We start from the raw sequence: 26,961 nt of genomic DNA on the forward strand, positions 1-26,961 counted from the left end.
GATGTTTAAAAATGGTTCATTTGCCAATTTAACATCCAAGGTAAAAGAAACAAATTCTTAATCTTGTTAATACTTAACAAGATAGACATTAACATTTATGGAAAAAATATGGAATGACAAGGTAGTATGATTTATTCTGAAAATATTGCACAACTTCCTTTTATGTCTCATCTAGGAATTAAGAACAGTTGAAGGGGGTTGCACTAAAGTTTCCCATTAAATGTAAAGTAATCTAACATAGTACTTTCTTCATACTGCTTTTTTCAATGCACCAGTCATCGTGTAACAATCTGTATCTGATGCAGAATTGCAGTTGAGCTACTTAGATAGGTATAAGGGTGCTGAGGCAATATGGAGCTCTTTCCCAGCCTGTTTTTTTTTTTTTTTCCGCCCATTTGTAAGGCTAACTCTGACCATACTTGGTATGCCTTGCTCACTATAATTTGGAGGGAAAATCTGCTTGCATAGGAGCTGTATGAATACACAAGTGTGCACTTTGGATACGGACTGAAGCATCTGAATGAAAGGTTCTGCAGAATAAGAAATAAGCTGTATTTCAGATGTTTGCATACTACTAACCTTGTAGAAATTATTTGACATCTAATTACTCTATACTCTTAAGCTTACAGTCTTCAGTGTAGCTGTTTAAATACAGTTTTTAAAATCATGTGTTAAAAGAAGGCCAGTCCTCATAATACAGTGCTATTAACTGGAGCCTGTATCTCATGCTAAATTAAAAGAATTGTCTTTTAAGTCAAATGTATAAAATTACATTAAAGAACACATAATAGGACAAAGCCCCACATGCTAAATTGACAGCTGTTTTTATAACTACACTTTCTTTGCATGACTTTCTCTGCAAGCATACCTTTTGCTGATTTCAGACCTACAAATACTGGAAACAGCCCTTCCTAGGTACAGTTCACCCACTTGATCAGTCCTATGTAATTCTGTGCCAAATACAATTTTTGCATTTTTTGTACAAAACATATAGATTATTTAACATCTGCTTGACAGACTGCTTTGCCAGCCAACAAAATACAAGATACATTGATTACATAGACTGAGACACAGTCTGGTTTTTCAAATCTAAGAACTACAAGAATGAGAGATGCAGTATCCTTTTTATATGGTTCCATGTAATACTTGCTGTAAGAAGGGTAGTTAAACAAATTTTGTGATATACGTGATCTTTTATCATGCTTACATGTTCATCATTCTTTGTTTTTACCTGCCAGTAACAACATTGATCTTGGTGTCTGAATCCAGCCAAACTTTAGGCAAAAAAAATGAGGCAGGGAAAGAAAATTCTAGAGAGGTAAAACACTGGTCTGTTTTCTGATTTTTCTTTTAACACCTCAACATCAGAATGCCACATACACAAAAGAGACAGTGCATCTCACATTTGCTTATAAGCTAGGACATCTTTTTGAAGTCCACATAATCCTAACTGCAAACAACATATAGCACTTGTACAACAGGTTATAAATAAACTGATTTTCAAGCCAGCCCAAACATAAGAATATGCTATTAAAAAGACCTAAGGCAAAATGGATTCCATTTCCAATGGATAAAAAAAGAATTGTGCAAACAAGCTTAAAACTATTTTTGTGCCAGTGTTATAAAAACGTAGGATATTTTTTTCCTGTAATTAGAACATTGACCCAAATACCAGAAACCTGTGAGCAATCTGAGGAGACATGCCCTTTTCTTTAGGAGAAAGGATGTTTTGGTACCTCTTTCTCTTTCTTCAAGTACACATGTATATCTCACACTGCTTCTGCTCTCCAAGTACATTTTCCCATGGCAGTATTCTTGTGTGAGTCAGTGATGCTTGAGCAGAGTTGCTTGCTAATTTCAGTCCACACAATTTAATGTTTAGCATCTACTATTACCCTCCACCCACTTCCTCTGAGTGGGGGTGCTAGCAGGCTTTCATGAAGAGTAACTATTTTTAAGTACTGGATCAAGGCTTTACATAAAAATAGCATCCTATGTGTCTATATTCCCTAAAAGATGTCTCTTCTTCCCTCTCTTTATCAATTACCTGCAGCTAGTCGGAAATTGTTGTCTTATAACTTTTAAGGAAATGAACTTTTTGTGTGCATGACTTTGTTTACTAATCTCTGGTTCTTTGGGTAGAATGATAGGTATAATCCATTAAAAATGATGTTTTCTTGACAGGTCAGAAGAGACACTCTGGCTCAGTTAGTCTCATAAGAGGACAATAATGCGGCATCAACGGGCTCCATACAGGAAGGACATGTGAAAGATCTCATCAACCAGTCATCTATACAGTCCAGATGGTAAATATGCATGCAGGGCAGGAATCTGATAGGATCTCCATAAACAAAGTCCATCATACAGATGACACACCTAGGGGGAAAAAGGGAAACAAGATGGAAAAAATAGAAAGTATATAGAAAAATATAGAAATAGGCTCATGAAATTAGGGAGAAAAATCTTGTAAACTTGCTTTCTAATACATATTAAAGTTGTTACTTGTTAAATCTTTGATGTTAAACTTCTAGAAGTTATTATTACATTATAATCTCTGGAAATCCATATGAAATCTATTAAGGCTGCAAATCTGTGCACATTTATTTCATAATAAGCTGCACTGAGCACTCAGGGTTGAATAAGTATACGTATAATCCTGCTGCAGAATCTACGTTAATTAATACAGATAATAACATCATTGAAGACAGACTGTCTTTATTTCGTGTTATTGAGATCTGCAATTTCAGTTTAAGTAATTTAGAATAGTTTAATTATTTAAGATGGTCGTTGCTTACCCAATTTTTTTTTTGAGAATTTAATTTTGGGGAGGAGTGAATACTTCTCAGGCCACTTGAAAATGCTCTGTATTTTATTATTAGTGAGTTTTTAATTCAATAAAACACTTAACATTAATCTTAGTTATGCTAATACATGTTACTTCATTTCCGGGTTAAATACCGCCAATTTTTAGATGTTAAAATTGGGGGAAATAAGCCATTTATGCAAACTGAAATTGCCTTGGAACAATTCTGTGAAAAATATTTATCACATTTTGGGTATTCAGGGGGTTTTCTTCATAGTGTCATCAACACATGATGTGGACTCTACATATACGTAAAGAAACTCACTGTTATTTGTTCATTCAGTATTTTGTGCTTATCTAATTCATAAACAAAATCACTCAATATTATGGCGTTCCAATATGAGAAGGTAATACCCCTTTAGATTTAAAAAACTGATTGCCCCAACATGGTGACAATAACCATAATCAGCTGTTTCCTATAACTGATGATATAAGGTAAGTGGCAGTAACATTTGAGGGTTTTCTAGCATTGTTCATTTCAGAGCCTCCAAAAATGTTTCTATGAAGTTTACATTTGATCATTCCAAAACACTGAATTTGTTCTTGATAGTTTAAATCCACAAATGAACATGCCACATCAATGAACCAGAATTTGGTAGTTTTTTTATCAGAGAAGGGAACAGGGCAACTATTTCTCCAATCCCTTCTTTCAAGAAGGGCCACTTTCAAGAATTAGAGCCACTAATGCCATCTTAGATAACCTTGCATTGCAGGATGTCCCTGGGCTTGACATTCTCTTGGCTGATTTAACATTTACATGATGCCACTGGTAAGGTCATCCAATATCATGGGGTGACGTACCTTCACCGTGAGCTGTCCAGGTGATGTCATGGAAGTTCTATCTAGAGGATTGGAGCCTGTGGGGACTTGGGACGGAACAGGCTTCAACTCAATCCTAACATGACTGAGTGGTTTGGGTTCTAATAGCTCTGGTTCTGTAGATTCTGCATCTCTCGGTCTGGATGGGATTACCACTATCCCATACGGAACCAGTGTGCTATTTTTTTCTACAAAACGTGACTGTGACCTGGAAAACTTTTCCATAGCTTTGTGGACAGGGAAGTATACCCAGTTGGACTATTACAATATGCCCTACTTGGTCCTGCCCTTGAAGTGCATCCAGAATCTGCAGTTAGTACAAAATATTGGCAGTTATAAGCACTTTTTAATCTATGGATTTAGAACAACTCTGCTCTAGGAGCTGCACTGTCTGCCAGTATCATTTCGGATTCAAGGTACAGATGCTTACCGGTTAAAGCTTTCCATGCCAGGTTATTTGGGGAACTGCCTCTCCCCAATCACATCTCCCCATGCCATCTATTGTGGCAAGAGAGCTATGCTATGAGTCCCATCCATTAAAGAGTGTCACCTGGTGGGACTCAGAAGAAAGCCTTTTCTATTGTTATGCCAGCTATACTGGATATCACCTCCACTCCCCAGAGTTCAAATTGGATAAGACCCCAAAGGCCTTTTGCAAGGTATGAAGAAATGGCTACGTTCTTGGCCTTGGAGACTGAAGTGTCTGCTGGAGTTTGTGAATTAATATTGCTGAAGTATCTGTATTGCATCTGTTCTGATGGCTTTGTTAAAAATCTTGGCTATTGACTATTTATATTTTTTGTTGAGTTTTTGGCTGATTTTTAAAATTGTTAGCTGTCCAGAATCAGTTATTTTACATGGATGGACATATCAACTGAATAAATACAGGGATGAACAAATAAATACTGTCCTGAATCCCCCAAAAGAGTTATTTAGGGGAAATGAGAATAGCTTAAAACCATACATTTATCTCTACCCAGATATATAATTAAAAATAGATTGTAGTATTCTATTGTAGATTTTTGCTCCTGTTGACACATTACGATCTATAAAATATATTTTGACTTTTGGACATTTCTAGTATTTTCTATTTTAATATATTCAAATCATAAGCTGTAAGAGAAAGATTTTGAATAGAATGGAATGAGTAACATAACATCCAGGCTCTTTGTATTTGTAAATTGCTTTGACAGCTAGAAATGTGTTTCCAAACAAATGATTACTGTAAATATTATGCAACAATGTTCTGTCCTGTTTCAGTGACACAATATCTGGAAAACAAATTCTATCCGTAATGCTACATTCCTGTATACCAGCCCATTATTATTTTTGTAATATATGTAATTATGTGGCATATCTGCTTTGAATGATAACATGGAAAGTATTTAATCCAATTATTAGTAGCACAACTGAGTGTTATACTTGTAAAAAAATGCACCGGAAAGCTGTTTGTTGCCACACAGTTCATATCAGCATGAATGGGAATTGTCTTTCAAAATAAATTGATTGCTACATTCATTATTTGTCAGGTAGAGGCTGCGAAAAAAGTCACCGAGATGGCTTTCATGTCAAAAGGCGGACTAGAAGTTTTGGTCTCCAGCTTTCTGCATAAATATAAAACATTTATGCATAAATGCATGAATGCATGAATATAAACCAGGCTGTTAAGATACAGAATGATCATACAGAGTGATACAGATTTTAGGTGAAAAGATAAGAATAATTAGGGTATTTTAAATTTCACATTTCACTATGCAAAAGAAAATGAACGGCTATTTCCACCCTTTGTTTAAAAAAACCAACAGTTTTTCTGTGGCAAGGAAAAATAAAATCCAGAAGTGGTGAGAAAACATGGAAAGAATTCAGAAGAAAAATAAGATCATCTGGATTTACTGTAAAATTTTGTAAAAAAAAAAAAAAAAAAGTCAGGGCAGTGCACAAGGGCAGTGCAGAAGACATTTATTGTCAGGAAAAATCCCAGAAAACATCTGCTTACCATTAAAAAAAGAAAGACAAGAGAAAAGCGGCATATACAGCCCAAGCAGGTGAAGAAAACTGCAAACAAGGAACAAGATTTTTGAAAAGTCCACGAAAGTCGTCTCTTAGGTGACATTACTATCAGAAATGGCACTTCTTGAACTTACTCTCTGATCTTTTTCTCCGAACCATCTCTTCCAGGATCATAGACTCCTTTTGGCAGGTGCTGTATAAGGCCTATCCGTTGTGCTATTCTAATCTGTTCTTCCTCCGTAAGCTGGGTGGCTAGGCGGGTCTGGCTAGGAGTTGGATGGTAAACTGGAACTTGTTCCTTAAATTAGAAAGAGGGAGGATAGGGAAGAAAAGAAAAAAATACAGTTAAATTGGCTTTGCCATTTTTAAGCTGATGACAGAAATGAATGGAAATTATTTGTTTCGATTTATCACTGGAAGGTTACAGTTCTTTTCTTGCTCGCAGTTTTTTGGCTTAGTAATAAAAAGAAAATGGAATAAACAGCAATTCCTCTGTCATTGGTTTTAAGTTGTTCTTTGCAAAGACAATTTAATTTTGACTCTAGGAGTTCTCTATGGGTTAATTAAATAGATGTATAAACTTGACATGAGTATCTACTTGCAGGCTTGGCTAATTGATTCACTTTTACTCTGCCAATACAGAGAAGTTGTCACTGATGAATTTTTCAACTTTGCTTTGTACAGTAACACTGACATCAAGGGAAGAAGGATGTTAAAAGATAACAGCCATTTTTTAAGCAAACAAGAACATAAAAGTTATATAGTATTTAATTAAAACTTCATCATTCATTAAACAATAGATTCCTCTGCCACGTAAACTTTCCTCATGCATTAGGAAGTACATGGAGAGAAATCGCCACAAAATTGTTGAAAAAGCAAATATTGAAGTAGATTTTAAGATGATTTACTATAGTATAAATCTGGAATAACAAAACTTCAGCTAAGATATAAATGATATAGATATAGACAACTGTCTATGTTATCGCCATTCCTACTGATCTTAGCATCCAGATTATAACTCAAAATGAAGCAAAGTATGAGCTAATATACATTCTGTTATAATCCAGTACCAAATTACATTTAAAAACATTTACGGTCTTAACAGAATTCATCTATAACTACAATATGCTAAATAGCTGGAATATGCTACCTAGTCATTATTTTGCAGTCTCGGTAATTTTAATTTAGTTCAGTATTTTTAAAATGAGTTGCATTTGTTAAATTGAATTTATAATAAGAGTTTAAAGAGCCTTTAAATTTACAGTAAAGCCCTTTTCAAATTTAATACTGTAATAAATATAGGAGATAAATTAATCTGAATGTAGAGCACACCCTTGAAAGTGAATGTAGAGGCTGCTACAACATACAGCATTTTTGTGACCTGATCTTAAGAGTTATAATTATAAACCAAATTGTTACCATTTCATACATCTGTGAAAGCAATTTGCTTTCTCCCTTCTTAACCTTTTGGCTATTTCTTCAAGATATAATCTTCAAGCTGTAATATTAATTTTTTATTATTATTATTTTACTTCAAATTTATATACCGCCCTTCTCCCTAGGGACTCAGGGCGGTGTACAGCCAAATAAAAACACATAATAAATACATTAAGAACAGATTAAAAGGACAGATTAAAAGGAAATATCTCAATTTGGCCCAAAATTTAAATGTGTTTCGTATCTGAGAAAACATAGTTTAATACTCTTAAATTATGAACTTGGCTGTGCAAAGTAAGTTAACATAAACCTTGGCTTTTGCTCTTTTTTTGCCTGCCAAAAATTTTGTACTTGCCAGTGAGTTTTGTAGATCAATAGATTACATCCACTTATTTTAATCGCCTTGCACTTTTCTCCCACCAAATAGGTTAGATTAGGATTAAGGCTATCAATTGATGGATGATGATCTCTGTGAATTTATGTATTCACACTGTAATCTCAGCAAAGATATTGAACCAATGAATTATATCTGCAGTGGGCAAAAGTTTTGGGATATCAGATTTTAACACCAGAAGTGGGCAAAAAAAAGGAACAATAACCTAAACTCTCCTCAAAGCAATAAATTGGTCACATCCTAACGGATCATTTCTTTGCATGCATACACCCCACTCCACAATAGCCAGGGGAAAAAACCTTTTTAAACAGACATGCAAGCATTACAAAAGATGGGGATGCTTTAAGAATTGAAAGAAAGCTGCTTCATTATCAATAACATGCATTACAAGAGGCCTCCTTTGCATAGCTGTATTACTAATACAGCTATTTGTGTATACAGGTAGTTCTCGCCTTTCAACATTTCATTTAGTGACCATTCAAAGTTACAACGGCACTGAAAAGAATGACTTGTGACTTATTTTTCACACTTACAAGCATCCATCATGGTCATGTAATGAAAATTCATATTTGGCAACTGGCTCATATTTATGACAGTCGCAGTGTCCTGGGGTCATGTGATCCCTCCTTTTGCGACCTTCTGAGAAGCAAAGTCAATGCAGGCGCCAGATTCACTTACCAACCATGTAACTAACTTAACAACTGCAGTGATTCACCTAACAACTGTGGCAAGAAAGGCTGTAAAATGGAGCAAAGGTCAATTAACAACTGTCTTGCTTAGCAATAGAAATGTTGGGCTCAACTGCGGTTGTAGGTCAAGGATTATCTGTAATGGCTAAAACTAGGCTGTGAAGTGGATTTTTTTCCCCAGGAGTCCCTTGCTCTTGCATATAAAATGGGGTGGGGAGGTGAAATTCCAAATGTTCGCCCCCAAATTGTAAACCAAGTATAATTCTCAAACAAAGATAAAATATTAATATGCTGGCAGTATTAATATTTTCCTCATATTTGGAATAGACAAGTAACATGAGAGATGCCAGATAGATATTGGTTAAAAGGATGTTGTTTAGAGACAAGAAAAACAAGCATTTGTCTGTTTCCATCCATTTTTGGCTTGTTAAATTTGCTGACTCTCTTTCCTTGGTGGGCCTTTATTCCATTTATGTGTCAGAAACCTAGTTTAAGAGCAACAAGGACCACAACTTAAATGCGGTACTGGCAATATCTTATGTTGAAACTCTCTCTATAAACCTGAGGGCTGACTGGCGGAGCAGATGCCTACAAGAGAATGGAACTCCTTTCCTTGTGGACCTTTTCTCCTGGCAGTTAGTTCACTTTACACCCTTTGCTACTGTGAGTGGGATAAGTGAAAGCAAAAGTTTTGGCATCAGCTCATGGAAAAATAAATGACAGAAGATCAGCTCTCCCCTCCAGGGATCTCCATTGTACTTCTGCACTATGTTTTTGATTTGGCAGGTTTAGGCTTGAACAGATTCGCCAGTACTATATTTCATTCGGCCTCACACGTTTTAAAATCCTAAGATGTAAAAATATAACTGTATCTGATTATATCATTTCTTATCATTTTCTAAAAAGAGGCATTCTGAAAGTGGAATTCAAGGAAAATTAAAGTTACCAAGAAGAACAAACAGTGAATACTGAAACCCTATCTTCCGGGAAATCAGAATTAATCATAGCTGATGAGGGAGTTGCAGTTGCATCATTGTCAATCAAACAACACTTCATCTCAGGTACTATAGATCTGAAAGTGTTATTACCTCTTAGCTGTGCTGGCTGTTCATGAGGTTATCCTTCCTTAAGTGAAGGGAATTTTTAACTCAATTAAAGAGAATATATTTTATTTACAGGGCGAAGTTTCAAACCCATTCTCTGTAACGAAAATTGGGAAAATCCTCTGTGTGAAAGAGTTGACCATCCCTCTGGACACTGAATGTAGATCCTGGATGAATGAATCAGTGGTCTCACTCAGTATAAATAATATTCCTCATTCATTTACTCATCCCTCAGATCTGGATTATGTACAATATTCATTAGAATGTGCATTAATAATGATTTTGTAATACTCTAAAAACAGGTCATTGTATCTTAGAAATTCATAAAACCCAGATAAAAATAATCTGATGATTAGTTTGCTCCATATAATAACGTGATAAAATGCTCTATGTGGATTTCACTGAAAAACAAAGATTTTGCTTCCTAAATACTTTTGGATGCAATTTATAGATTTTTGGCTGCTAATCATGAATATAACCTGTAAGCTAACCTATTACATACTGTTTTATAGAAATCTTCTGTTTTTACACAATAGCAATGTACACCCTTCAATACATGTCGGCTCTACTGCACGCATGAAAGAAGCATCTGAAAATATCTGAAGCATATATAGTACACCAAGTATAACTACAATATCTGTGGAGATCTAAGAGTAGTGGCTCTGTTGCTAAGAATGCAACTCAGATATACCAAACACGGTTGTTACATACAGCATGTGAATGGGACAGCTGTACAAAACAGTTGCATTACATTAAAAAGTAATGGCCACTGCTGAAAGAATTTGGTTCCACAATGGAAAAACATGGCACATGAACCACTTGTTGACCTGACAAAGATATTTTTCCTCCATTCCAAATAGTACTTGGACTGATGAAAAATTCTGTAAAAGCGATGGACAAGAAAGATGAAGGTTTTTGTTGAGACAAATGTTTCCAAGAATAACTGATGCCAAGATTAAGGAAGGCATTTTTGTTAGTCCACGGATCAGATATGTCATCAATGACAAGCAGTTCAAGGATCTATTAATGGGACCAGAGAAAATCAGCTGGAAAGCATTCATGGATGTAGTGACAACTATAGAGCACCAAACAACATTCAGCTGTGTGACGAATTTCTCACAGCATCAAGACCATGAATTGCAACGTGTCACTGAAGATTCATTTTCTGCATTCACACTTGGACTTCTTTCCCAAAAATCTAGTTGCAGTCAGCGACAAACATGAGGAAAGGTTTCACCAGGACATTGCCACAATAGAAAAATGGTTCAGGCCAGTTAGGCACACAATGGATTAGCACAATGTTTGACTGAAATCACTGTGCATCTAATTAATGAAGTGGCATTTCCATTTTGTCGTTCTCTCTTGCTTTCTGTATATTCCTGGTGGGTTTTCACATTTAATGGATGTGGACATGCAGCTACAGTTGTGATAGCCTTGGCTTTTTGCCTTTGCCAGTAAGGCACCTTCATTTTATTCTTTGAGACAAATAACCACAACTGTTCTACTTGATGGTGCTCTTTGTATACAGTTACTGATACCTTTCTGATAGTATCCTAAATCAAAGGTTATTTTGACAAGGACTGCTACAATGGCCTACATTTGAACTTCTACCTCTACCATTTGCTTTCTTTTCTGGAGAAGAAAGCAAATGGTAGAGATAGAAGAAACTAATGAACATGAATATTAATGTCTTCATGTATGTACCCAACTTCTCTCCCCCCCACTCCCAAATAAGAAAATATACAGAAATAAAACAGCTATAGTGATATTTATTAACATAATCATTCACCTGTAGTTAAACTTCAAATTAGTATTTATGGCTTCAATACATATCTTCATTTTTTTTTTTTTTGTTCACAATAAAACTCATAGTGTTTATTCTTGCAAAACAGAAATTAAGTAGTCCCAAAGGCACTTTTTTTTTCTCAGGAGGCAACTGAACTTTTTGTTTTTTCTTTGAAGACGTTTCGCTTCTCATCCAAGAAGCTTCTTTGGAAGCTACAGAGATGAGGAAGCTTCTTGGGTGAGAAGCAAAATGTCTTCAAAACAAAAAACAGAAACCAGAAAGTCCAATTGCCTCTTGAAAAAAAATAAAGCACCTTTGGGACAACCATGACCTGGATGACTAAGCATCTCCATAGACAGAAATTAAGTAGCACTCTTATAAGAGTTGCAGAGTCATATACTTTATTTATTTATTCATTAAATTGATACACCTCCAATCTCACTAGCCAATATGAACTTTGCATCTGGATCTTTCTTACCAGAGTTTTTCATCTCATTTTAGATTTGGAAAACTAAATTTTTCATTAATATACACGGTTATTCTGTTTATTGTTATGTATTGTACTTATGTGATTACTGTATTGAATTTACCTGTAATTTGTTATTGTAAAGTGCTTAGATTAAAGCAATAAAGAAAATTACTTAAAACAGATTTCTTAAACTGCTGGTTAGCCAAAGTCAATTTGTCTAAATTTTGTAAAAACTTCAAGTAATTAGGAATACTAAAAATCAAGTTCTTTTTTGTCCAGAAACTAAACGTTAGTATCATAATATGGGCTAGTTCTTATATTCATGGGATCTGGGCTAGACAAAAAACCATTAAACATATTATCTCTTGTATTTCAAAGAAAACCTCCGCTAGGCGGAATATCACATGAGTTATAATATTATCTATCCATGCAACTTTTGATTGGAAACTAATCAAAAGAGGATGACAAAGTTGTTAATGAACCATGCATCTCCTTGTTACAACCAATTGCTTTTTGCACTTCAATTACTGCACAGCTTGTTCCTCTCATTCCAAGATAATATCCTAGGGGCTATTCCAGCCAGCTGAGTTTTCACCCTCAGCTGCTCACCGGTGTTGCTTCCTCACCTGGTTCCTGTACTCACCAGGTGCAATAGGTTTTGTTCTATCTTGCAAAAGTTCGAGTTTCAGATCTCACTGGGTAACCCTCTTTAACAACGTAACTTAGGTCCAGGCCCCACGGGGCTCCACATGGACAATCTGGAGGTTATATTTCATTAATGAAGTGCAAGTCTTTGAAATTATAATATGAAGAGCTAAGCAACGGGACCACAGACAGGGATAGATCACAGAATATAATGTGAAATAATCAGTGGCAATTGTACAAACGGGCATTATTGTCTGAATGGCATTCTCTTTTTGCCACCTGGTTCATTATGTTTGTAGAGGCTACAATGATTTCTATGAAATATATACACATTTAGGAGATAACAAGGATCTTAACATACTCCAACACTAGGTATTTCACTCATTTATTTGTGCTATGTAACTATTTGTGCTTTGTAGCTATTTGTGCTATGTAGCTATTAGTGCATGTAATAGCTATGTAGCTATTAGTGCGGGAAAATTTTCTGATTGTTATTGATTAAAACCAAGTGGTAGTTAATAAAATGCCAGGTCAAAGTATAGACTGTCTGATCAATAAAGGCTGACATATATTCTCTTCCACCTTGCAGTACTTGTACACAGGAAGACAGAAAACTGTTTCATACAACATATTTCAAAACAAGGAGTTTATTGGCTTTTTACAATAAACTGTCAGGAAAAAAAATCCATAGAAAAACTTTGCCACTGCACTGGCCTTTCTATGTTTGCAATAAATTATTGTATACTGTATAACAAGTCTATATTTCTGTTTGTGATAAGCCATAGCTTGTCTCTGCAAGCAGTGACTGTGCAATTTTAATTCCCAGGGCACACGTCCAAGAATGATTTCATTTAAATATTAACTATTTCTAATACTGATGCCAAGTTTGCACCGAAGATACACATACAAGAAACAGAAACTATATTAATCACAGGCTGACAATTAAAGCTGCCCTGTGCTTTACTTCACAAAGGCCAAACAATGTCTTACTGCTCCCAATTCTGTGTTACTAAATGTAGTGTTTCTCCTAAAACATGACCCACCTCAAAAAGAAGGTGGGTTAAAATTAAGCCCTACCCTCAAAATTTGGCCGTAATTAAGCGCATGCGCGGCTAGGCTTGCCAGAGTGGACGACTGCAGGCTTTTTCGGCTGGACGGCTACCAGTAGCTGGAGTGACCATTACAGGTAGGCAAGGGTGCGAGGTGCTTGGGTTGCATTGCTCGCTCTTTTCAAAGCGGCCTGGTGGCCAGGCCAGGGGCGTTGGGCAAGTGGGTCGCTCTTTTTGGCCATGAAAGAAGCAGCCCAGTGGCAGGCCAGGCGCATGGGGGGAAAACTAAGACACCCCTCAAAAAGAAGGCCTAGCCGTTTTTTGGGGGGGTCAAAAGAAAATAAGACCTGGTCGTATTTTCGAAGAAACACGAGTACAATCTGTATGAGTTAAATTAGGACTGATTAAATATGTTTCAATTCTCTTTAAAAATTTTAAATTATAGCATCTTAATCAAAAGAAGTTATTTGTGGACCAAATCCAAACTCAGCTTATCATTTTTAAGCAAATGAGTTTTATTTACACATACATACACACACACATATATATATACTATATTGAGAGAAAAAAACATAGACACAGAGAAAAATCAAATATACTTAATTTTTTTATAACACTGATAGCATAGGTGTATTTCTTATTTTTTAGGTAAGAAACAACCATCTGAGTAGTATCTACCATGGTATCTTAGTAGATGAATCATTTTCAATAATAGAAAGAGAAATTCAACTTTGATTCAACACAAATACAAGGGCCGTATTCCTCATTCATTTTTCAAAAAAAAGTATGCTAAGAATTATTTTGTGATTATGTATTTACTGCTTGTATGTAAACAAGAAGAACTGCAGTCATGTCACTTGTGAAGCAGCACCATGTATTTATTAGTTTAAGTAACTCCAATGTATTATATATGAAAATAGTAAAACACTCTGATATTTGGAAGAAGAAGCCTAATTTAAAAAGTCTAATTTGAAGCTAACACTTTGTTTCTTCTGGCTTCAAGCTAAAGGTGTACAAAGAAGGCAGCCAAGTTTTAAGCTATGGTTGGCAGAATTTAAACAAACCATATCAATGCAGCATAAAGCAATGTCAGCATAAAGCAACGTTAGCTACCAAAGCAAGGTAGCTAAGCAACTACCACCTAAAACTAGAGAAATATATAAATTCCACTGGATCAACTACTCAGGATTATTCTGATGTTATTCTTATGTCCTGTAAATGTGATTTTGTATCTTTTCCCTAATGGGACGCGGTGGCTCAGTGGCTAAGACGCTGAACTTGTCGACTCAAAGGTCGGCAGTTCAGCGGTTTGAATCCCTAGTGCCACTTAACGGGGTGAGCTCCTGTTACTTGTCCCAGTTTCTGCCAACCTAGCAGTTCGAAAGAACATAAAAAATGCTAGTTGAAAAATAGGGACCACCTTTGGTGGGAAGGTAACAGCGTTCCATGCGCCTTTGGTGTTTAGTCATGCCGGCCACATGACCACAGACACATCTTTAGACAGCGCTGGCTCTTCAGCTTTGAAACGGAGATGAGCACCGCCCCCTGGAGTCGGGAACGACTAGCACATATGTGCTATCTTTACCTATCTTTTCCCTCCCAGTTCAACTGAATCCGAGAAAATGCAAGGCAAAATTCTGACTAAGATATGACTTTTGTCATTTCCTTCTAAAAAACAGCAGCGTATAGAATTGTGTAGCAACTGCAAATCATACTGTACATTCAAAATTCTTCCATGCTCATAAGAGGTAACTAGATAGTGATTTTTGTATCTAAAACAGCACTCTATATTTCTCGAGTCATCAACAGTCATATGTTATGTTTCGCACAATATATGCTACAACTTTTTCTAAAGCATTTAGGAATACAATAGGGCTATTATATCACAAACCAAAAATCAGTCCACCATACTCAAATTCTTACTAGAGACAAAACATGGATTACTGTCCCATTTCTCCATTAGCCGAGAACTGCAGCCTTAGCCACCTATTTAATCTAAGCATTTTGGCAAAATATTTGAAATGTAGGAAATAAAATTTAAGATATTTTTTCTTAAATGAAAAAAAAAAAATGAATGAAAACAGATGCTCTGCAGCAAACTGCAAAGAGGCTATAATCACTCTACCAAAGCCGGAATTCAACTAGTACAATTGCTAAAATATACAAAAAGAATTTTACCAGTTCAAAAAACATGTGTCACTTTGGCTACAAATACATCTGCCAATATAGATTTTTCATACAGCAGAAAAATAAAATCTTATGATAGTTTTCATTATGGGAACTGTAGTTCTCTTATATATATATTATCAAACTAAAATGCTCAAAGATACCTGAAGAATTCATGTGAAAAAACAGATAAGGTTAAAAAAAAATAGGACACAAATTCTATGTAAAGAAAAGCATTTAGGAGTTTTAATTTTAACCTTAATTTTCCTCAGTGTGGTCAACTTGAACCTGCTGGATTCTTTCCGAAGGCTAGGAACTTCTTAGAATTGATTTTAAATGTAATTATGGAATATACATACATAACATACATCAACAGATGGAGGTAAATGCTTGTATGCTAATATTTACTGAATTGTTGTAGCCACAGATTTACTTTGTGAGTATTAAACATTCAGTGAGAAGAGAAAAGCTGCATATATTGCAAACGTTAAAACAGAGACTACAATATATGCTGGTCTGAGTTGTTAAAATATCCAACTATCATTCAAAGGAATGTCTGAAATAAGTGGCAAAACCAACAAGGACAATATCAAATTTTGATAAATTCTGTAATTTACTTTGAAAAGCTGATTATATTTTACATAATATATGCAAAGAAAAAGATTATAAAAAGGTCCTCCTCTCTATTCTCATACTGAGGAATAGAAATGAAAACACAAGTGTTGAGTCAAGGTCACAGCTACACAAACATTTAAAAACAATTATAGAAGCTCATTTGTGGCTGTCTATGCTGTTAGGAAATGAAATGTACATGATGATACATATTATGGGTGGATCTTACAAGCAATTTGAGCATGCAAAACTATAATAAACATGGATAGTCCAGTTATTGTTATTTGACAGGATATACAACACAGCACTCTCTTTTGATTTTAATATTATACTTTGAGCAACTACAACACAGCTGTGACTTAGTCAATAAAAATGGATTGTTATTGTTATCTTATCCAAACAGTTATGTTTTCTTATGTTATGTTTTTAATTGCATACTTAATATTATATAAGGCACCCAGAGTTTTATTGGAATTGGGTGGCCTTAACAAACAACAACAATAAAAACTGGAGCACCACTTGAACACCACCAGCATTGACAAATTCACCATCAGTCAATTGCAAAAAGTAGCTTTACTTGCAACAGCTTATATCCTGAGGTAATATCTGTAGCACTATCAAACATTCACATCTATCTATCCCAGGTCCTTGGGAAGGATTCGATAGGTAGACAAAAATGCCCAATATAGTCTGAACATCACAGATGGTACAATGAACCATAATAATGAGATTCAGCAATAAAATAATATTGCTTAAGTGAAGCCGCCTTGAGTCTTCGGAGAAAGGCGGCATACAAGTTGAACAAATAAATAAATAAATAAATAAAGTCTCCTTGCATGTAATTGCCAAAGTATAAGGTAAATTGGATACAACAAATCAATGATACCAAATGCTATCTCAAAATAATTCAAGACAACATATCTGACAATGAAATGTACATGTTGGTACATCACCTGAGTATAATTTTAGATCGTATCCTCATTGCTTGTAACAAAAACCTAATTGTAGCTTCATAATAAATGTATTTGTATCGGAGAGGAAAAAATGATTTATTATTAAGTGTTTATCCCACTGTTATTGCTTTACAAATAACTTATCTAATACCTAATACTCTTTCCTCTTTCTAGATTTCCACAACAACCACCCAGTGAGGTGAGCTGAAATAGCATGAATGATTTTTCAGGATGCAAAATGATATTTGAGAATTATTATTGTAATTTTTTCTCGGCCACAGGGAAATTATCTTTTGGAGCAGAGGAATTCATCCTGTAGCAATGGTGGCTTCAATATTACAAAGTCCTGCTACACTCATTTTGATCAGACAGAAAGAAAGGAAGAAATGTTCTCTGTTATAAATCCTAACACTGATGTTAGTGGGATTTGTAGCTTGTTTGGGAGTATTTATGGAAAGAGAACATCTCCCCGTGTAAGGGCCTCATTCTCCATCCTCTCAGTGGGAGATCTGATATGTTATTGTCCTGAGATGCTTTCCCAGAAGAGCTGAAGGTATTACTCTGGACCAATAACTAGTAACTGGTGTAACAAGGGAATCACATGCTTTCTATACATGGTCCCATCAGGAGACTAGCCACAGCATTCTGTACCAGTGGATTCTCAAAACAATCTTACATACAATATCTTACAGCAGTTGAGATGCAACTAAATTATGTGTCATGGTGTCCTGAGATAAGATTGAAGGCAAAGTGGGCTCACAATGAACTTGGATATTCAGTTTGAAGAACTAACCTGCTAATGTATGGGCAGTGGGAGGTAAGGGAGGACAGCCATTTTGATTAGGCCAGTACATGGTTTACTTTTGACTTAGCATGTTGTGTGAACCCAGCCAATTATGGATCAAAGTAATGCAGTACTTTTCAAAGACAAAAATGGTGATGATCTTAAAAAAGAAGAGAGTGTAGTCTAGTTTTTTCCCATCCGTTGATAATATGTCCAGATTTCTCTTGAAAAAATAGAACTCCTTTAAATAAAGAATGATGTGGTTCTGAACTCTGCATAAAAAGAAACTGGCAAGAAGCCAGTTAGATTGTCTCCTGAACATTTAAGAGCTTGATCAGATCAGTTCAACAACATGTAGATTTTATCCAACTTTACCTTATCCAATCTTATCCAGCCTGATTTGAGCAACAGAGGCATTTAATTTGTTGTTGCTTATGGGCATAAATCTGTCTCAATATTTGCCAACACCCAATGATTCAAGAGGAACTTGGCTTGACAGAGGGTTGTTAGTCTTGTCACAGGAAACATGTTATTTTCAAACAAAATGGCTCATATCATCATACTCATCATACTCAATTCAACATTCAAGTGTTGAATTGATAGGAGAGATTTCTTATTTCTTAAACTAACATGAAACCTTCCCATTATATTTGAAACCTATCACTAGATTTTTAAATTTAAAATTTACGTTTTAAAGCACTTTTTGCCCACATGTCCCTCTGGGAAAAGTTTTCAAGATCAGCTTTGAACAAATTGGGTGTCCTCCAAATGTAATGAGACTACAATTCCTCAAATTCCCAGTCACTGTGTCTGAAAAATGCCTAATTTGCAGAGATTATTCAAAGCCATTTTCTGCACTGAGCCAGGAAATATGTCACTTAATATTTATGAATGCTTGAAGCTGTTTGTTGAAATCAATATTCTAAGTACATTTACTTAATATTTAAATAATGTTAAGATATGTGCAAATAATAAATAAATAAATATCTTTTCCTCCAAATAATTTGGAAGGAAAACCATTATAAAAATAATGTTTTTTCATTATTAGTCGTTTAGATCCTATACTCGCATTTAGATTGATCGAAAGTTGAAGGGTCTTTTCTCCCTTTAGCATCTTGCAGAAAACCAAAGTGTTATAAAATTGTAAATGACTTCATAGGTTTACCATTGCTACATATAGGTATCCTTTATATGACAGCAGTTTAATATTCTATGTATCTGTCACTAAGAAAACTACTAAGATGTAAAATTTGTAGCAGTAATAATTATTATATATTCTGAAAACAATTGCCAGTCGTTAGAAAGTTGGATGGAAAACAGATTAAACAAAATGGGCCGGCAGAGCATGGTAAAAATAATCTGCATGACTAAAATTCGGTTGATCTTATTATATTCCCAGTTTCTATTCAGAGTACTACTGTCAACATGATGCATAGCTATTTATTTATTAATTTACTTTATTTGTATGCTACCCATTCCTGAAGTCTCTGAGCTCTAATCAAAATAATCTAAAATGAAGCCCAACAGCAGAGAAAAACAGGAACAAGATAGAGGATTTCAAACCTCATTTCAAAATTCATGAACCTTCTTCTTACTTACAAGTGTGATGCTTCAGACAGTAATGAAGAGTGCAGAGGAAATGGCATAATAAAAAAGCAATTCAAGCCTCCTCGCTCAGTGCGGATTAGACACTGACTATCCTTCCATTTAAACTTGGAGTTACTTGAATTCCTGCCTGATTTGGCAATGAGAGGATTTTGAAAGTCTTAAAAATGGAGTTTGTGTTTTAGCAATGTTCAGATTTTTTTAAACTTAGTCTTTTAAGGATGAGATTATTCAAAACTGTCTTTAAGAATGTCTGTATTGTTCCTTTTGCAAAAAAAAAAAAGCTACATACTCATGTTTAGAAAACATGGCCAAAATAATGTGAGATGATGGTAAAAATGAAAAATACTTCTTACTTAGCTGATTTTCTTCTCCAGGAGTCACCAGAGATGCCACAGATAACAGCACTAAGAAATCTAGAGCATGTCAACAAATGACATGAGGAAGAAAGTCTGACACATTCCTTTAAAACTGTCCACTAAAAGGACATCATTTCTAGATAGACCAGAAAGAGTCCCTTAATATCATTTATGAATACTGCAGCTCTGTTACAAGCAACATTACAAAAATGGATAGAAGGGGTTTTAAACAAGGTAGATAGACACCACCAAGCAACAAACAGAGCTAATAACTTAAAAATCCTGGAAGATGATCTATCATAAGTTTAGAAAAATAACTTTCTTGGTGACCTACTAATGCAGAATTCCCCAACCTGTCCAGCTTTGTGGACAGGCGGGGTGGGGTGTGTGGAGGGGATGAGACAGTTCCATTTGCTAATTCCTTGCCCACCACTTCTGCAACCTGGTTCCAAAAGGTTCGAGGACCAGTAATGGGGCACAGCTCAGGGGATGGGGACCCCTGTATTAATGATGAACAAAATGAAATTACACTGAGTCCCAGCAGCTCCCATGCTCATATGCTAATGTATAAACAACAAGACTTCTTATAGATCTTGTATCCTCAGGTTGAAAGCTCTAAAGACTTGATCACAAGTGAAGCAGAAAAACCAAACAAATAAATACCTCCCCTCAAAAACAACCCCCACTACCAATGTTGTAAGGGACAAAGGAAATAAAATTACAAAGGCATGTGTGCAGCAATGTATCCAAACGTTCACAACATTCTTTTCTCTTGAGCTAGATGGAATAGGTAACAGAGAAGAAAATCGGGTATGAACTACATCTTCTCTCCATGTTTGTCAAAGGTCTGATGATGGGTAGGTTTTGAAAATGCATTATCTAGTATCTTATATTCATTTATGATATTTCCTTTCAGCATAATTTAATTAAGCAGTGACAGAGATTAACCTGATTCTGCAGATGTCAAGTCCATAAATAGCTGGGAGGATTTCTGTGCTTTGTTTTTGTAAAGTTATTTGTTACTCATTTCTAGATTATAAATACAGTGAGTTTTATGTGGATCTCAATAAAGGGGGAAATGATAGGATTAAATTCCAAAAACTTTTGAAATGCTTGATTTTTCATTATTATATGCTCAATGAAATGTTCATTGTCATAATTCTGAAGTAGCATAAAAATTATCAACAATAAAACAAAAAAAAGGAGGTGGAACAGAAAAAATGAATTAAAAGCAAAACTCAGAAATAATTCAAAGACGCAATCCAAACTGTAGTACTCAAATCCTATAGCCGTGATGGCGAACCTATGGCACGCGTGCCACAGGTGGCACATGGAGCCATATTGCTGGGCACGCAAGCTCAGCTCCAGCGTGCATGTGGGTGCTGGTCAGCTGATTTTCGGGCCTTCTGGGCCCATAGGAAGTCAGGAAACAGGCTGTTTCTGCCCTCCAGAGGACCTCCGGGGTGGGTGGGAAAGGCCCTTTTCGGCCTCCCCAGACTCCTAGAAAGGTTCTGGAGCCTGGGGAGAGCAAAAAACGGGCCTACCGGGCCCACCGGTCCATCACATGCCAAAAGCGTGGGGAGCGTGGGGGGGGGGGGGTCATGGCCGCATGCGCAGGGGGGTGTGACGCATAGAATTATGGGTGTGGGCATGCACACACGCGACCCCCCCTGCACTCCCCCCACTTTTGGCATGCAATGGCAAAAAGGTTAGCCATCACTGTCCTATAGGATAGGCTAACTCACTAGGAAGTAATTCTAATTTTAACAGAAGATTTACTTATAAATTTACAATTTGTGAATAAATATGTATTGTGTTTATATATTTTCTCCATTGCTAGTATAAAATTGTCTATGAAGCTTTGTATACTAAATTTATATTTTATAAAAAAGGAAACACAAATAAGAATCCTTTTATATTGTTTTTTAAAATGAATTCTAAATATCAGAATTCTGAATGACAGTCCTTATTTTTAGTATAAATATGAATGCTCAGTTTATATTAGTAATATGCCCTGAAATGTGCACTTCTGAAAATAACATACTTTGATATTCTGCCTGTTGCTGGCTGTTACAATGTTGGCAATACTAAAAAAATATCTTTTTATAAATGGCAGCACCCAGCTCATTGCTTTTTAAAGCTATAAAATGCTCTCAAAAATACGTAATGTTTTCGTCTTAGAGTGCAATACTTAATATATTTAATCCAAGTTAGCACCGATCTTGTTAACACTTAACATTATTTCCATGCAGCTATTCATCCCATTCCTATGTTTACCTGAAAATTAGTTTTAATGCGTTTGATATGGCTTACTCCCTTATATATGCATATGATTGCAGCCATAGCTATCCAGTGCATAAGTTAAGTTGAGTTGAAAAAGATGTACTCAAGTTAAATTGTACAAGAATTGCTCTAATATAACACAATCCTGTGCATATTACTGTAGAAGAAAGTCTGCTGTTTTTAGTAACGTCTACTTCCATTAACTGTGTGAAATGACAGAGTTATGAAGGCATATACAGTTGCAAGAAAAAGTATGTGAACCCCTTGGGATTACATGGAGTTTTGCATGAATTGGTCATAAAATGTGCTCTGAACTTCATCTAAGTCACAACAATAGAAAAACACAGTCTGCTTAAAATAATATTACACAAACATTAGATGTTGCCATGGTTTAATTGAACATAACATGTAAACAATCACAGTGCAGGGAGGAAAAAGTATGTGAACCTTAGGATTTAATAACTGGTTGACCCTCCTTTGGCAGCAATAACCTCAACCAAATGTTTCCTGTAGTTGCAGATCAGACCTGCACAACAATCTGGAGTAATTTTGGACCACTCCTCTTCACAAAACTGTTTCAGTGTAGCAATATTCTTGGGATGTCTGGTGTGAATCACTCTCTTAAGGTCATGCCACAGCATTTCAATCGGGTTGAGGTCAGGACTCTGACTGGGCCACTCCAGAAGGCGTATTCTGTGCTGTTGAAGCCATTTTTTTGTTGAATTACTTGTATGCTTTGGGTCATTGTCCTGTTGCATCACCATCCTCTGCGGAGCTTCAGTTGGCGGACAGATGGTTGTACGTTTTCCTGCAAAATGTCTTGATAAACTCTGGAATTCATTTTCCCATCAATGACAACAATCCATCCAGGCCCTGAGGCAGCAAAGCAGCCCCAAACCATGATGCTCCCTCCACCATGTTTTACAGTGGGGATGAGGTTTTGATGTTGGTGTGCTGTGCCTTTTTTTCTCCACACATAGTATTGTGTGTTTTTCCCAAACAACTCAATTTTGGTTTCATCTGTCCACAGTATATTTTGCCAGTAGTGCTGTGGAACATCCAGGTCCTCTTTTGCAAACTTCAAACATGCTGCAATATTTTTTTTGGACAGCAATGGCTTCCTCCGTGTTGTCCTCCCATGTACTCCATTCTTGTTTAATGTTTTCCTTATTGTAGATGTGTCAACAAAAATGTTAGCATGTGCCAGCGATTTCTGTAGGTCTTTAGCTGACACTCTAAGATTCTTCTTTACCTCATGAAGCATTCTGCGCTGTGCTCTTGCAGTCATTTTTACAGGACGACCATGCCTAGGGAGAGTAGCAACAGTGCTAAACTTTCTCCATTTGTAGACAGTCTGTCTTACCATGGACACATGAACATCAAGGCTTTTGGAGATACTTTTGTAACCCTTTCCAGCTTCACGCAAGTCAACAATTCTTGATCGTAGGTCTTCTGAGAGCTCTTTTCTGCGAGGCATGGTTCACATCAGACAGTGCTTCTTGAAACCAGTAAACCCAAAACAGGTGTGTGTTTTTAAAGGGCAGAACAGCTGTCAGAAACACATCCAATATCATCACACTGATTGGAGTCAAGGTTGGCTCACTCCTGGCTCCAATTAGCTCTTGGAGAAGTCATTAAGGCTAGGGGCTCACATACTTTTTCCTCCCTGCATTGTGAATGTTTACATGTTATGTTCAATCAAACCATGGCAACATCTAATGTTTGTGTAGTATTATTTTAAGCAGACTGTGTTTTTCTATTGTTGTGATTTAGATGAAGTTCAGAGCACATTTTATGACCAATTCATGAAAAACTCCACGTAATCCCAAGGGGTTCACATATTTTCTTGCAACTGTATCTGGAACTACCAGATCTGGGCTACAAACGTTTACTTCTAACTAAACATGCATAGGAGTGTAATGTTAGAGTCCACAGTACTATATACCAGTCATCATTCCTTCATTTATCTGTCAAATTACTCAGATAAACAAATCAATTGTAGCCATTGTATACTTAGCATTAGCATTTAAAATTAATTCATTACATTAAGCAAGAAGTCAATGCTTGCTGTAATTTGTTTACTATAATCTAATCTTCTTGAAATATTTTTACACCTTGATGAAAATACATAATTGACACAGTGCACCATATATGCATGCCAAGTATACGCATGCAACAAAATACAAACTTAGAAGCTTAATTGTTGTTTAGTGATAGACACTCCGTTAGGTGGAAATAAATGATGAACATCAAATGCACAAAGTTTTGTACATGCATGAGTAATTTCACTGGACTCTGACTACTGTCCTTAGCAGCAGCATTATGCAAGGCTCTGTAAGAAATATATAAGGGCTGCAATCCTATGCATACTTACTTGGAAATTTAACTCACTGAACACAACAGGATTCTGAGTATATATTTATTCACCTCTGAAGACTGGTAGCTCATCAATAGTTTCCCAAGAAAACATTTATCCCATATCCTGAAAAAATAAGCAAGCACTGAGAATAAATCAAGTCTTCATAAATCTTTAATAAAATCTCTAAGCATTATTGCTTAGATTTTCAGAATATATTCACTGATTTTCACCAAGGACTGAACCTAGAATAATACGCTATTGTGCATTTATCCATTAAAAGGAGGATACACTGTTTACAATGCTGAAGTAGGATCCGGAAGATCTAAATTGTGATGTTTACTGACAGAACTTTGGGAAGTCAGGATCTTGCAGCCTCATCTTCCTCACAAGGTTATTTGAGGATGAGAACTAGCAACACTGTTGAAAAGGCAGGCTGCATGCATAATATAAATTATTATCCACACAGGAAATAAACATGCAGTGCTGTTAACTAATCAGTGCAGAAATGGTTACAGTAGATTGGTCATTAAAACTCCAGGATTAAAATAGAGGATCTCTGCTAAGTACAATGGAACAGAAAAGCAATATTCACAAACCTCACACCTTTTGCAGTTCTCTTGAGTCATGTTTCATCTTACTCAGTAGCAGTGCCCCATAGCAATTTTTAAGGAGGAACCTGAGCTGCAGACAGCATTGATTGTGAAAATTGCCTTCATACCCTCTGCCTCTAACATCAGCAGAATTCCAGTTATCACTTGTTTGATCCAATCCATCCATTAGTCATGTATTCCAAGAATAGGGGGGAAAAAGTTATGATGAATAATGAGAAAGAAACAAAACATGGTAAGAGAATGGTAGAAAATCAAGAATAAAATGTTTCTTTCTTATGCTTAGTACCAGTTATAACAAAGGAAATAAGGCATACTGCCACAGAAATACCTAAATTAGTAGGGTTACAAATTTCAAAAGACTAAAAAAGGAACTCTCTCTCTCTCTCTCACACACACACACAGAGGGATTGTTATTGGTTTAACAAGGCAATAAGAAGGAAGCAACACCAGACAGTGATGTCACTCTGTGTAGAAACAAAGGAAGCTGCCCTGGCTGAAAAACTAGAACCTCCTTTTATGACCCAGATAAAGAAAAATATTTCTGAAATGACAACTATAAATTCCTAGAATTAAATACCAAATCTATCCAACTTTATAGTCAATTAAGTACAATCTTGATTATACTACTTGGAAATAAAATTCGCTGACTTAATATTAAAAGCTGAATTCCGAGTGAAAAACAGTTGGAATCTAACACATCTTAATTCGCCTAAGATAGATATTTGTGTGGGTTTTTTTAAACAAAGTTTGTATTTTGCCCAGTATCCCAAGCTTAAGTGGTTTATATTTTGTCTTTAAAGAGTCAACCTATAAAAACCACAAACAGAATTTTGAATACTTGACTTTTTAATACAGTACTGAAAAGCAAACGAAAGAGAGAGAGAGAGAGGGAGGAAAGACGGGCTTCTCCTCCACCAGACTGGAGGAGGTTTAGATGAGAGAGATCTGGCCAGATGTCAAATTTCAGGCCTCAGGAACAGACTACTGCTACTGGTAACCATATGTGAACGGAAAGCCCCTACTTTTGTTTGCTCATCGGTGGCCATTTACTCCAAACCGGCAAGGCAACAGACTTTCATTTTTAAAGTCAAACACTCACACCCACGAAATCAACGGATGGGAATCTTGCTTTGGTCCATTAGCGATTGTATTTTATGTTTCCCTTCCCGATGAATCCGGGGGTCAATACATGCCCTACAGGCGGCCGAGCTGTACTCCCCCCCCCAGCCACCCGCGCCGCAGTTACCTTCGAGCCTTATGGTGCCCCGAGACCCCCTTTCTCGTTCTTGTTGCAACCGATCGATTCGGCTACCCCGTTAGAAAATTCCCCCTCGCTGAATTTCATTCTCCTATCCAGCCCCAACCGGGACCGGCTCCTTCTCGGTTTCTCGCAATACCTGATATGGCGGCGGCGGCTCCTGATCCGGTTCAGTCCCATCCCCGTAGCTGGCCCTGTCCGATTGGGACTCGTGCAGCAGGGAAATATCATCCGAAGTGGGCGATTTCAAGCAATTTCCCATCTTCCCCAAAGGGAAGTGGGGGGCCTTCTCCTTCTCAGAAACACAACGGCAGCTCTAGGCGACAGCGGCGGCTCTCCCTCGGCCTTTCCCGGGCAGCAGCAGCAGCAACCCGATACTGGAAGCTCATGCCAGCTCCCTACCCGACCTAAGCTGCTTAGCCTCTCGTCCGCTCGCCTCAGGGAGTGACCATCCCTTTCTCGCCTTCCGCCAGAATGCCCAGTCACCGAGAGAGCAGCAGGAAAGAACCGGAGGTTTCAGCCCACGGGCACCATCAGGGCCTCAGCCCAGGGCGCCTCTGGACCTCTGGGAGTTGGGAGGAGGCGTCCAGGTATACAAGAGCCCGTTTCCTCCCTAAACCTAAAGCGGCGTTCTTCTTCCTGGTCACCAGCCGTCTACGCAGCGAGCTTTGTCAGCCAGGCCTCTCTAGCTCCTCCTCCTGCATTGA

At 36.6% G+C, this 26,961-nt stretch overlaps 1 protein-coding gene across 2 annotated transcripts; it reads right to left on the reverse strand.

The window, feature by feature from the left end:
- On the reverse strand, window positions 1–26,961 carry RNF11 (ring finger protein 11). Of its 2 annotated transcripts, XM_070941357.1 has the most exons (4): window positions 26,394–26,460; window positions 24,989–25,139; window positions 5,827–5,990; window positions 1–2,376 (listed from the first exon to the last, which is right to left on the reverse strand). In XM_070941357.1, the coding sequence occupies exons 1-4, from the start codon at window positions 26,432–26,434 to the stop codon at window positions 2,205–2,207; spliced, it is 528 nt and encodes a 175-aa protein (XP_070797458.1). In that variant the 5' UTR covers window positions 26,435–26,460; the 3' UTR covers window positions 1–2,204. The 2 variants fall into 2 exon arrangements, with proteins under 2 accessions (XP_070797458.1, XP_070797459.1); XM_070941358.1 differs by lacking the exon at window positions 24,989–25,139 and having other exon boundaries at window positions 26,394–26,961.

The sequence above is a fragment of the Pituophis catenifer genome, unplaced genomic scaffold, assembly GCF_029215685.1.
Source record: "Pituophis catenifer annectens isolate HBS135680 unplaced genomic scaffold, rPitCat1.0.hap2 SCAF_3, whole genome shotgun sequence".
NCBI lineage: Eukaryota > Metazoa > Chordata > Lepidosauria > Squamata > Colubridae > Pituophis > Pituophis catenifer.

What these genes read in the sequence shown, in the direction of transcription:
- RNF11 (XM_070941357.1), bottom strand. Translation starts at nt 26,434, where the DNA reads ATGGGACTGAACCGGATCAGGAGCCGCCGCCGCCATATCAG. An exon ending in AGCCGCCGCCGCCATATCAG is followed by an intron (nt 25,140 to 26,393) that starts GTATTGCGAGAA and finishes GGATCAAACAAG; the next exon opens with TGATAACTGGAATTCTGCTG. An exon ending in TCGGAGAAAAAGATCAGAGA is followed by an intron (nt 2,377 to 5,826) that starts GTAAGTTCAAGA and finishes TTTTCCCCCTAG; the next exon opens with GTGTGTCATCTGTATGATGG.